Source organism: Phyllobates terribilis, unplaced genomic scaffold (assembly GCF_046119375.1).
Source record: "Phyllobates terribilis strain yellow unplaced genomic scaffold, ASM4611937v1 Scaffold_61__1_contigs__length_8056638, whole genome shotgun sequence".
Lineage (NCBI taxonomy): Eukaryota > Metazoa > Chordata > Amphibia > Anura > Dendrobatidae > Phyllobates > Phyllobates terribilis.
In genome coordinates, this window is record NW_027362821.1 from 2,035,094 (window position 1) to 2,053,916 (window position 18,823).

Here is an 18,823-nt window from a genome sequence, read left to right on the forward strand (position 1 = left end):
CAGGTATTTGGTCCTTTTCCAGGCTTTGATAAAACCGTTATTTGAGCCTTAAGTGATTGGGGGGCAAAAGGGGGAGTCTTCTGAGATATTATCGAACACTTTGGCTAAAAATGGTAATAACAGAGGTGCAAACATCTTATAAAATCTATTATTGAATCCATCTGGCCCAGGGCTCTTCCCGATAGGGAATGATTTAATGGCTTCTCCTATCTCTTGTTCAGTGAAAGCTTGGTCTAGTATCTCCTCCTCAGGGGTCTGTAAGGAAGGAACGGCAGTGTCCATAATATATTTGTCATTTTTAGTTTCAAGAATATTAGGTGGTATGTCGTGGTATTGTCCATGAATATTATATAGCGAACTATAAAAGCAACTAAATGCTTTAGCTAGGTCAGTGGGGTTATGAATTTGTTGTCCGGGGGCCCCTTTTATTTTGGATACGTATGTCCTTTACACGTGTGGATGTAACCTCCTTGCCAATGAGCGACCACATTTATTTGTGAATTCGTACGAGTATCTTCACATGTGATCTTGGCATTTTGTATACGTTTGATCTAGTAAAGACCTTCGCTCCTTTCTTTTTTTTCAATCAGATCATTTTTATTTAACAAAACAAAGAATTACCAACATTTGTTTTTTTTAAATAAACTTTGTGACAAAAAAAAATAAAGAGAAAAACCAGTAAACAATACGACAACCGGTTTACAATGATATAAATCCCAATATCGCTCTATAGTACAATGGTTTGGAACAGTAATTTGCACATAAATATCTGAATACTTCATGACTGCTTATTTTTTTCCCTATTGAGACAGCAAAAGAAAAAGAATATATCTAAGAAGGGACAATTGTGTGGACTGAGACAATTATTATTTGCTGACACCTTGGGTATAAGGATATAAATTCCTGGTTTACTATAAGGAAATGGACAAACGATCCAGTATAGTATTTCTGTGAAGGTTCTTTGAAGCAATACCTGGTGTATTTAACCATTGTTCCCATATTTGTATGGATTTCTTGAGAGCGTTCCTTTAATATAAGCTCCACTTTCCAAGCATAGAGTGTTATTTTTCCTGGATTTTAGTTCTGTTATCGTTTGGGGAGAATTGTCTATCCAATGTAGTGCCAACAACTTTCTGGCTTGGAATAATATTCCTGAGCTAGCTATTGCCATATGGGAGTCTGGATCTACGTCCTCTCCCAGGAGTCCTAGAATACAGATTTTAGGTTCCAACTGAAGTTGTATCCCAAATACAGATAGTACAAGAGCGATCACCCCCTTCCAGGGGGGTGAGGTGGCCACACATATCAGGATTGGGGGATGAGGGGAACCAAGCATACCAGGATTGGGGGATGAGGGGTACCATGCATACCAGGATTGGGGGATGAGGGGTACCATGAATACCAGGATGAGGAATGGGGTGCCATGCATACCAGGATGAGGGGTACCACACATACCAGGATTGGGGGGGTGAGGGGTGCCATACATACCAGTATAGGGATGAGGAGTGCCATGCATACAAGGATTAGTGGGTGAGGGGACCATGCATACCAGTATTGGGGGGTGTGGGGTGCCATGCATATCAGAATAGGGATGAGGGGTACCATACATACCGGATAGGGACCAAGGGTACCCTACATACCAGGATAGGAATGCGGGGTACCATGTAGACCAGGATAGGAATGCGGGGTACCATGAATACCAGGATAGGGATGAGGGGTACCATACATACCAGGATAGGAATGCGGGGTACCATGCATACCAGGATGAAGGGTACCATGCATACTAGAATAAGGATGAGGGGTACCATGCATACCAGTATAGGGATGAGGGGTGCCATGCATACCAGTATAGGGATGAGGGGTGCCATGCATACCAGGATAGGGGATGGGGTGCCATGCATACCAGGATAGGGATGAGGGCGCCATATATACCATGATTGGGGATGAGGCGTGCCATGCATATCAGGATGAGGGATTGGGTGCCATGCATACCAAGTTTCTGGGATGAGGAGGCCATACATACCAGAATTGGGATGAGAGGTGCCATGTATACCAGGATGAGGGATGAGGTGTCATGCATACCAGGATAGGGATGAGGGGTACCATGCATACCAGGATAGGGATGAGGGGTACCATACATACGAGGATAGGAATGCGGGGTACCATTCATACCAGGATGAGGGGTACCATGCATAGCAGAATAGGAATGAGGGGTACCATGCATACCAGAATAGGGATGAGTGGTGCCATACGTACCAGGATAGGGGATGGGGTGCCATGCATACCAGGATAGGGATGAGGGAGCCATATATACCAGGATTGGGGATGAGGCGTGCATTGCATACCAGAATGAGGGATTGGGTGCCATGCATACCAGGTTTCTGGGATGAGGAGGCCATACATGCCAGATTTGGAATGAGGGGTGCCATGCATACCAGGATTGGGGATGAGGGGTGCCATACATACCAGGATTGGGGATGAGGGGTGCCATGCATACCAGGATTGGGGATGAGGGGTGCCATGCATACCAGGATTGGGGATGAGGGGTGCCATGCATACCAGGATAGGATGGTGGGGACAGGATGGGGGCAGCAGAAATACCAGGAGGGGGGCAGCACATACCAGCATGGGAGACCATATACCAATAAAAATGCTCGCCACCCGGGCGTAGAATGGGTTCAATAGCTAGTTACAATATACAGGAGCATGATCTGACCAAACAGCAGTTCCTACCTGAGATGTAGGTTGCCATGTAGGCAAGTGACAGCTAATTAAGAAAAGGACTATATGGCTATGCATAATATGTAAAGGAGAATAATAGGTATAATCCTTTACGTCTGGATGTAGTATCTTCCATACATCGACCGGTTGAGACCAAAGCACAATTAGCAAAGCTTTTGTTTGTGTTTTAGATTGGTGACTCCAGCTCAGGGACGTGTCTAAAGAAGGATCCAAGACAAAATTAAAGTCACCTCCAGTGATAAGGTCCTCCGCAAAATATTTTAGTTTGTTTAAGTAATGACGACTTGTCTTAATTTGGTCACTTACAGGCTGGAGCTGTCTGGCATCATGAGGGTTAAGACTGCTTCTTTTTCCATGCTGAGGTGAGGCAGTAATAGCTCCGGAGCAGGAAGATAAGACCTTCCATAAGAAACTCTGCATACCAGACATGCTGACAGAGGTGGAGGACCTCAGATTAACCTCTGATCTCTTCTTTCTTTCCCATATCGAAAGTCATGTTTGAGGCTGTAAATTGCTTATAATTCCGCCAAGAACACGGTCTGAAGAGAGTACTCTCAGTGTGTGCATTCTCTTGGTGATATGTCCAGGCCATGTCCTCCCTGTTGATGTACAATACGTCTGAAGGTGGCGTTGATTGGCAGCAGGATTGTGTGATGTAACAGCCTTACAGAAACGCAAGTTGTGACACCAATGGAACGGCGCCAGAACAGGAAGTGCGTATGAGTGTTTTTATTTTAACAAGGCCAAACATGAGGAATGAGAAGGAGTTGTCCTAGTAGCGGACAACCCCTTTATGAAGATACAATATTCGGTTAAAAATGAAAAAGGCTTCTCCCCTGTATGACTTCTCTGAAGCTTGTTAAGAGTTGATTTCCGTGTAAAACTTTTCTCATATTAAGAACATGAAAATGGCTTCTCGTCTGTGTGAGTTCTCTGGTGACTAAGAAGTGATGATTTCTTCACAAAACATTTCCCACATTCTGAACAGCAAAAAGGCTTCTCCCCTGTGTGACTTCTCTGGTGATTAACCAAATCTGATTTCCGGCTAAAACATTTCCTACATTCTGAACAGCAAAAAGGCTTCTCCCCTGTGTGACTTCTCTGGTGATTAACCAAACTTGATTTCCGGCTAAAACATTTCCCACATTCTGAACAGGAAAAAGGCTTCTCCCCTGTGTGAGTTCTCTGGTGCTCAACCAATTCCGTTTTCCGGGTAAAACATTTTCCACATTCTGAACAGGAATAAGGCTTCTCCCCTGTGTGAATTCTTTTGTGCGTAACAAAACCTGATTTCCAGCTAAAATATTTTCCACATTCTGAACAGAAAAAAGGCTTCTCCCCTGTGTGAGTTCTCTGGTGCTCAACCAATTCTGTTTTCCGGCTAAAACATTTTCCACATTCTGAACAGGAAAAAGGCTTCTCCCCTGTGTGAGTTCTCTGGTGCTTAACCAAATCTGATTTCCAGCTACAACATTTTCCACATTCTGAACAGGAAAAAGGTTTCTCCCCTGTGTGAGTTCTCTGGTGCTTAAACAAATCTGATTTATCTTTAAAACATTTCCCACATTCTGAACAGCAAAAAGGCTTCTCCCCTGTGTGAGTTCTCTGGTGATTAACCAAATCTGATTTCTGGTTAAAACATTTCTCACATTCTGAACAGGAAAAAGGCTTCTCCCCTGTGTGAGTTCTCTTGTGCTTAACCAAACACGATTTCCGGCTAAAACACTTTCCACATTCTGAACAGGAAAAAGGCTTCTCCGCTGTGTGAGTTCTCTGATGTCTGATTAAACTTGATTTCTCTGTAAAACATTTTCCACTTTCTGAACATGAAAATGGCTTCTTTGTTTTAGGATCAATTTCTTTTTTATTGCTTATTTTGTGACTTTGATTTTCCTTAGTAGTCGATAATGAATCAGAAGACAGGACCTGTTTCAAATGATCAGATGACAGATCTTTGCTGTGAAGGGATGATTGTAAATCTGGAGAAATGTCATTCACTTCAATTGTATCTTGTGTGATCTCAAGATCATCTGATTTAAAAATTGAAGATGTCAGCTGTCCCTCTGATCTCCTGGTACAGTCATCTGCCAAGAATAAAACCAATTATTATTTATGAATAACATATCCTTAAAATTTATATTGTTGAATATTTCTACTTAAACTCTACGTAAAAATGTACTTTATGTAAAAGTATCATTATTTACCAAGAAAACATATCACAGAAAAATCAGCCTTACCAACACCAAATCAGATAACAAATGCATTAGCATTTTAGTGTTGGTTGTGTGTACTGGGGTGTCTGTCCATGTGGGGTGCACTTATATAGTGCTGGGCAGCCTTCCTATCCAGTATGGACATCATCAGTATCCTAAGCCAGACACTGTGCATCAAACCTACCTGTGTGACTGGCGTCCTATGCAAGCTTCATCTGTGTGCATCTTTAATACTAGGCAACCACCCGCTCCATGAATTGGTACGATTATTGGTGTTAGTAAGGCTGTATCTTTTTCTGTGATTTTTTTTAATTTTGCCCTATGTTAGCCGTCATTATTCACTAAGACAATAACAGTTCACAGTCTAATAGAAAACCTCATCGCATGAACCAGTAGAGCATGGTGTTCATTCTGCCTCCCAAATATGGAATAAAAAGCCACAAAACAATGTTATGTAGGCAAAACTAATATCAATAAAAACTTCTACTCATCTCACAAAAAACAAGTCCCCACTCAGGTCCATCACCTGTCAATGGAAAACCAGAGGTTTCCACATTATTAGTGGCTCAAAGGCTTTTGAAAAGCAACATGGCTTCCATAAACCAATCCAGCAATATCCACTCCCCCAAAGTCAGATCTCCCCCTCACTTCTGAGCCTTGCAGTGTGCCCAAACCACATTTATCATCCATGTATTCGGCATTACTATAGTGAGAAGAACCCACTTAATTGATGTTGTGTGTCTCCTTTAGCACAATATGGGCACTATGTGTTGGGTAATGAAATTATATATTTGTAATTTTCACTCTCCAACATCCACTGCGTGCTAATTTCCGGAAAGTGCCTGTGGAGTCAAAATAGTCACTACTCCTATAGATTAATTCACTGAGGGTTATAATTTCCAAAATGGAGTCACTATGGGGATTTCTACTGCTCTGGTTTTCTGCCATTTTGTCATATTAGGGCTTCTGTAAATGGTGTGTCCCATCTCCTCTGGGATCTGCTCCTGTGACGTCTGCTTCTGTCACCAGGAGCCGCCTTATTCATCCTGCAGGTGGCGCTGGTGATGGAGGAGACATCAGAACCAGAAGCTCTGGTCGGCGCAGGCTCTGTCCAGCCTCTAAGATTAGGGTGCCTGGGACCTGTAGCACCATCCAGTCTGGCAGTATGGGTGTGTGTGCTGTCCAGCTGGAGTAATCTGCTCCTTACTTCAGCCATTTAGAAAGCACTACACCCTACTAAAGCTGGAAGCATATTGCTGGAAGCTGCCAGATACAGACAGCCTTGTTCTCCTCGGGTTCAGTCCTCTGTGCTCAGCTCCCGGCTTGTGTATTTGATTCCTGTTGTGACCTCGGCCCGTTTACTGACTACTCTTGTGTGATTTTGTATTTTCTCTGACCTCCATGTTCTGACCCGGCTATCTGACTATTCTTCTTGCCATCTCACACCACAGAACATTAGGTAACACTGTGGCCCAAGCTTAGGGGGGTCTCTGTCTAAGTCCAAATCCATGTAGAGGGGGTAAAAGGATGATGAGCAAGGCAAACCCTGGGATCTGGAAAATGGAGTAGATAGCGCTAAGCCTGTTTGTGGTAGCCATCTTTTGAGCTGTCAGGTGACAACGAACAGTGTCCCCAATACATTGTGTCTGCACACCATCCCAGCAAAATCTGCATTCAAATAGCTAAATGGCGCTCCTTCCCTTCTTAACCTGCCATGTGCCCAGACAGTAGTGTACAATTGCATACAAGGTATTGTCAGATTCAAGAGAAGTTGGAAAATTATTTGTAAGGTCCATTTGTTTCCTATTATCCTTTGTGAAGAATACCAAAGTTACACACGTCAGATTTGAAAAATGTCAGAGATAGGTGCTGGGAAAGGAAGTTGTTTCTGCGCTCTCTGGAGTCACGACAAAGCATTATTATGGATAAAAATGTAGGTTAATTGTCTACGCATTTCAGAGACCACCGACTCCTTCCTCAGGACAAACCGTACATAACCTCTTTAACGGGTTTAGTGGTTTAATAACATAGCGGGTTTGGGGGAGCAGATGAAGCTCTCCATTTTTCAGCTCTTTGTGGTTGTTTTTTTCTTTCCATTTTTGGAGCATCCTTCAGTTAAGGGTAAAAAAAAAAGCAAAAGCATTTAGTCAACGCCCAGAATATAAATACCCCGATACCACAAACCATTCAGCAGTTTTGCAGACATTGTGTAAAATCAAAGTAAAATTCCCGGCAATCTTTCAATTTGTGTTTAAAAAAAAAAAAATTGAAAAAATATCTTCACAAAACTCAGTTTTGCTTCTCTCCATGGAAATCTTTAGCAAAAGGCGAAAGATTTTTACATTCTGAAGAGAAGCCAGAGTATTTTTCCATAGATTTGAAAAATGGGCCCAGATAGGAACACAAAATTGGCTGCAGGAAGGGGTTAAATCAGAGTATTTTGGGCACTAACTACTAAAGTAAAAACTGTGAGTATAGACAATAACACATCTACTGAAATGATCAAACTCAACAGTCTTCATCAGAGAAAAATGAGTAAGTAGTGGTGAAACCTCTCTGGGGTAATTAGAGTATGGGGCTCGGTGGCTCTTGGCAATCTAAACTATCGTAAGGGCCAATATTTTCTGTCAGAGGAGTTTCAAGAAGAAATATTAGACGTTCAAAGAGAACTTTTTATAATAGTGCAGAGCTGAGGTGTCTTAAATTTAGCTTAGAGATATATCATGGCACAGGTGTAATGTTTTGTTTTTTTTTGTTTAGTTTATCACAATCTGGTTTGAAGTTAGTCGGTTTTAAAAGAAACTGAAAAGTCAGGATAAAGGGAAACTCTTGTTATTGTACAGAAATTCACACTTGGCCCTCACTGCACATTTAATGTTGTAGATCATAAATGTGAAGTTTGGCCAGAAAGACTGGACCTGGTCTTGTAGGAACCATATGAGGACATTCAGCAGCACAGAATGGAGAGAAGGTAGATTCATCCAATAAGATATCAGGGATCTAGGAAGCCAACAGCATCATTACCCTCCGCTTTCTCTTACAGGCCCATCATAATATTATTCTTCAAGTGATTTTCTGGCTTTGTGGTTTACAGATCTGGGCAGGTAACGTCTCCTAATCACAGGGAGTAGGTGGATCCTCCAGGTTGTAAGTTCTATGGAAAAGGGTTTCAATGCCCAAAATCATTTGAACAGTTTTGGGTGGAAGAGAATGTTGTGGTCTAGAGGCAAAATGGTGATCACACGATTGTGATACGGCCGGACTACACAACCGATAAAGCAGCCACAGCCGGTGACTGAGAAGAATCTGTAACTTCTCAGCAATTAGTGGTTACTACTCACCTGGGTAGTCATATGTAGGAATCTCCTCTTTACACCACTCATCACCCCTCACATATGTCTCTGTAGTATTAATATGGGTCAGATCTTCACCCTGAAACAAATATTGTAAAAGTCACAAACAGATGCAGAAGTCCCATCTATGATCAGCTCTAATCCTGCCATCTTCACCGTTCTCATTACACAAAAGGAAAACACATAATACTGGTGGATAAAACAAGACTGAGCACAAGACCTTCACAGCCATCTACACATCATAGGGGAGATCTCATGACACCTTCTCTCCATCTACCTGATGATCCTGAGGAACACTGGGATCTTCTTGTTTATAGTCCTGTGGAAGAAGAGGATGGGGACATCTCTCTGGTGTTGTCCTCTTACTGGATAGATCTGGAAGAAACACATACAGGGACTGAATTCATTCTTTACATACAGATAATTATAGGCCGTGTGTATTTAGTCCTGTCCATTACCTGGTGATGTGAGGGGCTGGGGAACCTCCATCATGACGTCTTTGTACAAATCTTTGTGTCCTTCTAAATACTCCCACTCCTCCATGGAGAAATAGACAGTAACATCCTCACATCTTATAGGAACCTGACACATACAATGATACCGTCATCCCCCCGATCCTTTCATAGCGTTACTGTATAATGTCCCAGCATTCCCAGCACGGTCACCTCTCCAGTCAGCAGCTCAATCATCTTGTAGGGGAGTTCTACGATCTTCCGGTCATTGATGTCATCATGTATGAAGGGGTGAGATGGAGGCCCTGTGATTGGGCTCAGGGGTCTTTCCCATCCCTCAGACACATGGACCTGACAGCGCTCACTAGAGGTCTTCACTAATATGTAATCCTGGTTATGGAAAGACATATAAATAAATCTCACTACAGACATTTCCAGAGTCCTCACCTCTCCAGTTCTGTTCATCTGTTATTCCCATAGATAAGAATGATGTAATGGGACGTCATCAGAATCTCTCACCTCTCCAGTAAGACGGAAGAGGATTTTTAGGGTGAGGTGTAATATTCCCTCCGCCATCTTGTCTCTGTCCAAATCCATCTTTGATGGGTCCATTAGGAAAATTCTCTTAAATAGAAGAAATTCACTGAGAGGATCTGATATTGTAGGGACCTGAATGAGAAGATGATGAGCAGATGTAACATCATAAAAATCCTGTGTAATAATACAATTACTGGAGATAATAAGGGAAACATATGAGATTTATTATTTTACAGTATTTAGTTTTCTTCTTTACATATACTAATAAAACCTATATATTTTAGGACACAGACAACACGCAGTTTCTTCCTTGGAGTCTGTAGCTGAACACATTTCTCAAAGACTCATCTGCCATAAAGCTTATTCTCCTCTCATTTACAGACACTGCAATCGGCATTAGCAATACTGCAGGAGATATTCATTACACGTGACATGAGAAATAACTACTTCATGAGGACGACATCTTCATCTTCTACTACGGCTCTTGAAACATATTTAGCCAGAGTTCTTCACTGACTACATCTCCACCAGCCGTCTATATGAATGTTTCCCGTCTTCCCCGGACTGTAATCTTTTATCACATTAGATCTCATGTTTGAACAGAAAAAAGGCTTCTCCCCTGTGTGAATTCTCTGATGTTTGATTAAACTTGATTTCTCTGTAAAACATTTTCCCCATTCTGAACAAGTAAATGGCTTCTCCTCTGTGTGACTGCTCTGGTGATTAACAAGATTTGATTACTGGTTAAAAAACTTCCCACACTTGGAACAAAAAAATCTATTTTCTGCTGTGTGAATGTTTTCATGTTTAAGGCTATGTGCCCACGATGCAGAAATGCTGCATATTTTTTACGCTTCTCCCTGGCAGGAAAAACGCATGCATTTTTTACATGCATTTTTCCCGCCAGGTAGATGCGTTTGTCAAGCGTCTTTGCATGCATTTCTGCATGCGGGTTATCAAGCGCTTTTCCGAGCGATTTTAGCATCACTTGGAAAAGTGCTTGACAACTTGTTCACACTATATAAATCCATGCAACCAGCATGGATTTATAGTAGTGTGACCAAGTTAGTTAAAAAAAAAAGAATAAGAATGTTAAAAAATAAAAAAAATAAGTTTATACTCACCTTCCGATGTCCTCCCGGTGTTATCTCCGCTGCGTCCGGTGTGTTGGGCAGCTCGCTCTGTTGTGAAGGACCTGCGGTGATGTCATTGAGCCATGTGATGGGTCACATGACTCTGACGTCATGGCAGGTCCTTCACAACAGCGCGAGCATTGCAAGAGACGGGACGGAGCAGACAAAACACCGGGAGGACATCGGAAGGCGAGTATAAACTTCATTTTTTATTTTAAATTCTTTCTTTTACAGTTTCTATGGTACCCAGGTCTGGATGAGAGTCTCCTCTTCTCCAGACTTGGGTACCCTCCGCACATAGAAAAGCATAATATCCGTGTGTACAAATGTACTGACACGGATATTATGCGTTTCAATGCAAGTCAATGGCGGCGATTACGCTGCGTGTCCGCAAAATGAATGGACATGCTGCGGATTTTTGAGCGCAGCATCAACGCTGCGGAAAAATCCGCAGCATGGGCATTGACATTGCGGCTTGTCATTGGGGACCCTGGGGGGCGGATTACCAAGCGTTTCCCAAGCGTTTATGCTGCGGAAATTTCGCAGCATAAACGCTTGGAAAACGCATAGTGGGCACACAGCCCAAGAAAAGACTTTTCGAGGGAAAAACTTTTTCCATATTCTTAACATGAAAATGGCTTCTTTGTTTTAGGAGCAATTTGTTTTTTAATGCTTATTTTGTGACTTTGATTTTCCTTAGTAGTCGGTAATGAATTAGAAGACAGAACCTGTTTCAAATGACCAGATGACAGATCTTTGCAGTGAATGGATGATGGTATATCTGGGTTAATGGCATTCACTTCAATTGTATCCTGCGGGATCTCAAGATCATCTGATTTAAAAATTGAAGATGTCAGCTGTTCCTCTGATCTCCTGGTACAGTCATCTGCCAAGGATAAAACCAATTATTATTTATAAATAACATATACTTAAAATTTATATTGATGAACATTTCTACTTAAACTATACGTAAAAATGCACTTTATGTAAAAGTATCATTATTTACCAAGAAAACAAATCACAGAAAAAAATCAGCCTTACCAACACCAAATCAGATAACAAATGCATTAGCATTTTAGTGTTGGTTGGGTGTACTGGGGTGTCTGTCCGTGTGGGGTGCACTTATATAGTGCTGGGCAGCCTTCCTGATGTAATAGTATGGGCATCATCACTATCCTAAGCCAGACACTGCATCACACCTACCTGTGTGACTGGCGTCCTATGCAAGCTTCATCTGTGTGCATCTTTAATACTAGGCAACCACCCCCTCCATGAATTGGTAGGTTTGTGAGTGGTTGCTTCATCAGTATTTAGCACCTGCGCTGCCCCACCCCCCCCACACACCTTTATCATTAGGGTCTTCTGCATCCTGCTAGTGCATTTGTTACAGTCATATGAAAAAGTTTGGGCACCCCTATTAATCTTAAGCTTAATGTTCTATAAAAATTGGTGTTTTTGCAACAGCTATTTCAGTTTGATATATGTAATAACTGTTGGATACAGTAATGTTTCTGCCTTGAAATGAGGTTCATTGTACTAACAGAAAATGTGCAATCTGCATTCAAACAAAATTTGACAGGTGCATAAGTATGGGCACCTCACCAGAAAAGTGACATTAATAGTTAGTAGATCCTCCTTTTGCAAAAATAACAGCCTCTAGTCGCTTCCTGTAGCTTTTAATGAGTTCCTGGATCCTGGATGAAGGTATTTTTGACCATTCCTCTTTACAAAACAATTCCAGTTCAGTTAAGTTTGATGGTCGCCGAGCATGGACAGCCCTCTTCAAATGATCCCACAGATGTTCAATGATATTCAGGTCTGGGGACTGGGATGGCCATTCCAGAACATTGTAGTTGTTCCTCTGCATGAATGCCTGAGTAGATTTGGAGCGGTGTTTTGGATCATTGTCTTGCTGAAAGATCCATCCACTTTGTAACTTCATATTTATCACTGATTCTTGAACACTATTGTCAAGAATCTGCTGATACTGAGTGGAATCCATGCGTCCCTCAACTTTAACAAGATTCCCAGTGCCAGCATTGACCACACAGCCCCAAAGCATGATGGAACCTCCACCAAATTTTACTGTGGGTAGCAAGTGTTTTTCTTGGAATGCTGTGTTTTTTTGCCACCATGCATAACGCCTTTTTGTATGACCAAATAACTCAATCTTGATTTCATCAGTCCACAGGACCTTCTTCCAAAAAGAAATTGGCTTCTCCAAATGTGCTTTTGCATACCTCAGCCAACTCTGTTTGTGGCGTGCTTGCAGAAACGGCTTCTTTCGCATCACTCTCCCATACAGCTTCTCCTTGTGCAAAGTGCCTTGTATAGTTGACCGATGCACAGTGACACCATCTGCAGCAAGTTGATGCTGCAGCTCTCTGGAGGTGGTCTGAGGATTGTCCTTGACTGATCTCACCATTCTTCTTCTCTGCCTTTCTGATGTTTTTCTTGGCCTGCCACTTCTGGCCTTAACAAGAACTGTCCCTGTGTTCTTCCATTTCCTTACTATGTTCCTCACAGTGGAAACTGACAGGTTAAATCTCTGAGACAGCTTTTTGTATGCTTCCCCTGAACAACTATGTTGAATAATCTTTGTTTTCAGATCATTTGACAGTTGTTTTGAGGAGCACATGATGCCACTCTTCAGAGGAGATTCAAACATGAGAACAACTTGCAAGTGGCCACTTTAAGTAGCTTTTCTCATGATTGCATACACCTGGCTATAAAGTTCAAAGCTCCATGAGGTTACAAAACCAAAAAAAGTGCTTTAGTAAGTCAGTAAAAAGTAGGTAGGAGTATTTAAAACAAGAAAATGATAAGGGTGCCCATACTTATGCACCTTTCAAATTTTGTTTGAATGCAGATTGCACATTTTCTGTTAGTACAATAAACCTCATTTCAAGGCAGAAACATTACTGTGTCCAACAGTTATTACATATATCAAACTGAAATAGCTGTTGCAAAAACACCAATTTTTATAAAACATTAAGCTTAAGATTAATAGGGGTGCCCAAACTTTTTCATATGACTGTATATGATTTGGTGTTGGTAAGGCTGTATCTTTTTCTGTGATTTTTTTTAATTTTGCCCTATGTTAGCCGTCATTATTCACCAAGACAATAACAGTTCACAGACTAATAGAAAACCTCATAGGATGAACCAGTGGATCGTAGTGTCCAACTGTTTGTTAATTCTGCCTCCCAAATATGCAATAAAAAGCCACCAAACAATGTTATGTAGGTGAAATAATACCAATAAAAACTTCTACTCATCTCACAAAAAACAAGTCCCCACTCAGATCCATCATCTGTCAATGGAAAACCAGAGGTTTCCACATTATTAGTGGCTCAAAGGCTTTTGAAAAGCAACATGGCTTCCATAAACCAATCCAGCAATATCCACTCTCCCAAAGTCAAATCTCACCCTCACTTCAAAGCCTTGCAGTGCCCCCAAGCCACATTTAGCATCCATGTATTTGACATTACTATAGTGAGAAGAACCCACTTAATTGATGCTGTGTGTCTCCTGGAGCACAATCTGGGCACTATGTGTTGGGTAATGAAATTGTTATGTTCTGCTACCAAAGCTAAGGAAAGAGAGGAGATCTGTCCCTACTATAAGACTCAGCTGAATCCCTACGATGTAACAGGGAACCTGATCCTGCGATCAGACCTGCTAAAGTCCTAATCTAGTCTGTACGGAGACCTATAGATTTGGGGAGGGAATCCCTACAAGTACTAAGGACTGGGAGGAATATGGGACACCTCCTAACAGAAATAGTAGCAGACAGACGAACAAAAAAAATAGATAGAACCTAGAGGTCCGTAGACCAAGCAAACTAACAGAGTTAGATACAGAGCACAGGCTAGCTAGAAAGTAGATATACAATGAAGTCCAGCAAAGCCAGAAGGGCGGAGCAGGATTAAATAGGCCAACAAGGTCATGTGACCAGCAAAGGAAAAAAAACCTAACAGCAAGGTTCTAACAGTACCCCCCCTTCTAAGAGGATCCTCCGGATCCCCTAGGACCAGGCTTATCAGGAAATCTCCTGTGAAACGCTCTGATAAGTCTGGACGCGGAAACATCATCTGACCTCACCCAAGAGTTATCCTCGGGTCCGAAACCTTTCCAGGCCACAAGATACTGCAAACTACCTCTATACCGTCTAGAGTCAAGGATGCGAGAAATTTCATATTCCCCGTCCTCCACCACCGGAGGAACAGAGGCAGAGGCGTCACCATCCGACACAACAGCTTTTTTTAACAGAGAGACATGAAAGACCGGATTAATTCTCCAGGAGGTAGGAACCTCCAACCTAACAGCAGATTGGTTGACAACCTGAAGCACCTTAAAGGGCCCTACAAACTTGGGACCCAATTTCTTAGAAGGAATCCTCAACCGCAGATTCCTAGAGGACAACCAAACCATGTCACCAACAGCGAACAAAACCTCCTGTCGTTTCCTATCAAAGTAGTCTTTAGATTTTCTGTTGGCCTCCTGAAGATTACCACGCACATCCGTCCAAACTCTTTCCAAATCACCGGAAAAATTCTCCTCCTCAGGCACGGCAGATCCCAACTTGGAGAACGACCCAAACGACGGATGTCTCCCAGAACAACAAAAAAAAGGCGAACAACCAGCAGAAGAAGATGTATGATTGTTCAGAGCAAATTCGGCAAGTGGCAGAAACTCAGACCACCCCTCTTGATTGTCTGCCACAAAACAACGCAAGAACTGCTCAACATCCTGGTTTTTCCTTTCTGTCTGGCCATTAGATTCAGGATGATATCCGGACGAAAACGACAAATGAATTCCCAACCTGTCACAAAAGGCACGCCAAAAACGAGCCACGAACTGAGGACCCCTATCAGAAACAATGTCAGTAGGAACGCCATGAAGTCTGACAATTTCCTTGACAAAGGCCTTAGCGAGAGTTTTAGCGCAGGGCAGTTTGACGAAGGGAACCAAGTGACACATCTTGCTAAAACGGTCCACGACCACCCAGATGACAGTAAAACCCTCAGAGGGGGGAAGGTCAGTTATAAAGTCCATAGCCAAATGTGTCCAAGGAGCACTGGGGACCTCCAAAGGACAAAGCAACCCCGCAGCAGGAGTATGTGAGGACTTAGATCTAGCACATATAGTACATTGGCGCACCCACTTAATGACTTCCTTCTGCCATCCAGGCCACCAAAAACTGCGACCCACCAGTCTCTTGGTCTCAGAGATTCCGGGATGACCTGCCAACCGAGATTCGTGACACTCAACAAACAAATCTCTCCTAAAGGTCCCAGGCACAAACAACCTCCCATGAGGAGTGTTAGATGGGGCATTCTCCTGAGCTTTAAGAATCTCATCTTCCAAAACGGAGTCTAAAGCAGCTATCACAACACCTTCTTGTAAAATGTTTTCCTCTTTCTCAGCACCGACTATGGGAGAAAAACTGCGAGACAAGGCATCCGCCTTAACATTCTTAGTACCAGGGATGTAAGTAACGGAGAAATTAAACCGCGAGAAAAACAGTGCCCACCTAGCCTGACGGGCATTCAGGCGCTTGGCAGCGTCAAGATATATCAGATTTTTATGATCCGTAAGAACCTGAACGGGAAATTCCGCACCTTCCAAGAAGTGGCGCCAGTGTTCAAATGCGAGTTTAATAGCCAATAATTCCCGATTACCAATATCGTAATTCAATTCAGTCTCCGAAAATTTTTTTGAAAAAAATGCACAGGGATGTAATCCATCCCCGTTATCCTGAGACAATACTGCGCCAACCCCCACAGAGGAAGCATCAACCTCAACCAAAAACGGCCTAGTAACATCAGGCTGCATAAGGATGGGAGCAGAGGTGAACCTCTCCTTGAGATACACAAAAGCTTCAATGGCCTCAGAAGACCACTGAACCGCATCAGCACCTTTCCTGGTGAGATCAGTCAGAGGTTTGACAATACTAGAAAAATTTTTTATGAATTTTCTATAGTAATTGGCGAAACCCAAAAACCTCTGTATTGATTTCAAACCAATAGGCCTAGGCCATTCCTGCACAGCCTGAACCTTAACCGGATCCATCTCAAAACCTTTGCTGGAGATAATGTAGCCCAAAAAACTAATTCTCTGTACAGCGAACTCACATTTCTCCAGCTTAGCAAAAAGCGAATTGTCCATTAATAACTGTAATACCTCACGCACGCTCCGCCAATGAGACTCCAGATCTGGCGAATAAATCAAAATGTCATCCAAATACACAACCACATTTTTACCGATCAAAGGTCTAAGGATGTCATTAATCAGATTCTGAAAAAATGCAGGAGCATTAGTAAGACCAAAAGGCATAACCAGATTCTCAAAATGACCCACAGGAGTGTTAAAAGCAGTCTTCCATTCATCACCCTCCTTCATGCGCAACAGATTGTATGCCCCCTTAAGGTCAATTTTAGAGAACCACTTGGCCCCCAATAACTGGTTAAACAGATCAGGAATCAATGGCAGTGGGTAAGGATTGCGTACCGTAATTTTGTTAATCTCACGAAAATCCAGACAAGGACGTAAACCGCCGTCCTTTTTTTTTACAAAAAAAAATCCAACCGCCACAGGAGACTTAGAGGGCCTAATGTGACCGGCGGCCAAACTTGTCTGTATGTATTCCTCCAAAGCCTTCCTCTCAGGAATAGTAAGGTTAAATAAACGACTTTTAGGAAGAGTCGCTCCAGGGACAAATTCAATAGAACAATCATAGTCTCTATGGGGAGGCAAAACCTGCGATTCTTTCTCAGAAAAAACTCTCCAAAAATCCTGAATAGGAACAGGCAATTCTCCCCTATCCAAAGCTGCAATACGCCCGTTACAACACTTGTCATAACATTTATGGCTCCAGGATTTAATTTCACTGGTAGACCAATCCAGTACAGGATTGTGAAATTTTAACCAGGGCAAACCCAATATTACTGGAGAAGGCAAGTTATTCAACACTACCAAATCCAATTTCTCATGGTGAACACCATTAATAGTGAGAGGAAATTCACTGACCTTGAGAGTAATATTCTTCAAAGGGGAGCCATCCACAGAAACCACAGCAATGGGGGATGATAAAGGTTCAGGTTTTAAATTGAGTTTTTCCACGAATCCCCCATCAATAACATTCAGTGTAGACCCGCAATCAACAAACACCCGAAATTCCATTAATTTTTCCTGAGCAATCGTGGAAGCAGCTAAAAATATACCCTTGGAATTTAAACAGGCAATACGGGCGTGACTGACCATTTTTTTTTCTTTCTTCATACGAAGCTCACAGCCTTTAATCAAATGACCAGATTTCCCGCAATAGAAACACAAGCCTTCTGAAAAACGACGGTGTTTTTCTTGAGAGCGAGGTGCCACCGATCCAATCTCCATCGGTTCACCACTGTTAGTACACACATTATCATAACCAGAAACTGACATAGCAGAGGATTTGCTCTCATTAACCCTAGCACGCAGTCTTCTGTCCACCCGTATAGCTAATTGCATAGCCTGTTGCAAATCCTCAGGTGTAGGATAAGCAATTAGTAGGTCTTTAACCTTTTCACTGAGCCCAGCAAGAAATAGACTTTTCAGAGCAGAATCGTTCCACCCTGTTTGAGTGGACCAACGACGAAAATGTGTACAATATTTTTCCATATTACCTGATCCTTGCTTTAAACGTCTCAACTCAGTCTCAGCTGATGCCACACGGTCAGGATCATCATATAATAGTCCTAAAGCAGAAAAAAAACTATCCACTGATCTGAAGCATGTATCACTAGGTTGCAAAGAAAAGGCCCACTCCTGAGGCTCTTTGCGCAAAAGTGACATTATGAACCCTACGCGCTGGGATTCATCCCCAGAGGACTTGGGTCTCAAACGAAAATACAATAAGCAAGCATTTTTAAATGAAAAAAATTCTCGATGTTCACCAAAAAATAAATCCGGCAAACATACCTTAGGCTCCAAGAAATATGCTCCAGGACAGTTACTCACGTGCTGACGGAGCTCGGCCACTTCCAGAGAGAGTCCCTGCAGGTGTTTAGCCAAATCCTGAACCGACACCATGATGGAACAAAAAAAAAATCTTTCCTTAGAGAATTTACAGGCTGGACTTACTGTTATGTTCTGCTACCAAAGCTAAGGAAAGAGAGGAGATCTGTCCCTACTATAAGACTCAGCTGAATCCCTACGATGTAACAGGGAACCTGATCCTGCGATCAGACCTGCTAAAGTCCTAATCTAGTCTGTACGGAGACCTATAGATTTGGGGAGGGAATCCCTACAAGTACTAAGGACTGGGAGGAATATGGGACACCTCCTAACAGAAATAGTAGCAGACAGACGAACAAAAAAAATAGATAGAACCTAGAGGTCCGTAGACCAAG

General features: G+C 42.4%; 1 protein-coding gene and 1 non-coding gene across 2 annotated transcripts; both read right to left on the reverse strand.

Moving 5' to 3' along the window:
- Window positions 1-624: 624 nt before the first annotated feature.
- On the reverse strand, window positions 625-11,331 carry LOC141192437 (uncharacterized). Its single transcript, XM_073661963.1, has 7 exons — window positions 11,159-11,331; window positions 9,280-9,429; window positions 8,974-9,150; window positions 8,767-8,890; window positions 8,586-8,683; window positions 8,297-8,387; window positions 625-4,826 (listed from the first exon to the last, which is right to left on the reverse strand). Exons 2-7 carry the CDS (start codon window positions 9,370-9,372, stop codon window positions 3,637-3,639), a joined length of 1,773 nt encoding a protein of 590 aa, XP_073518064.1. The 5' UTR covers window positions 9,373-9,429; window positions 11,159-11,331; the 3' UTR covers window positions 625-3,636.
- Window positions 7,203-7,320, reverse strand: LOC141192475 (U5 spliceosomal RNA). The gene has a single exon (XR_012265884.1). It is a non-coding gene; the product is annotated as a U5 spliceosomal RNA (small nuclear RNA).
- Window positions 11,332-18,823: the final 7,492 nt, after the last annotated feature.

Excerpts from the sequence above, each read along its gene's own strand:
- LOC141192437 (XM_073661963.1), bottom strand. The coding sequence starts at position 9,372 with ATGGACCCATCAAAGATGGATTTGGACAGAGACAAGATGGCGGAGGGA. Across the intron at positions 9,151-9,279 it reads TCTTCCGTCTTACTGGAGAG|GATTACATATTAGTGAAGAC; the intron begins GTGAGAGATTCT and ends TTCCATAACCAG. Across the intron at positions 8,684-8,766 it reads CCAGCCCCTCACATCACCAG|ATCTATCCAGTAAGAGGACA; the intron begins GTAATGGACAGG and ends TGTTTCTTCCAG.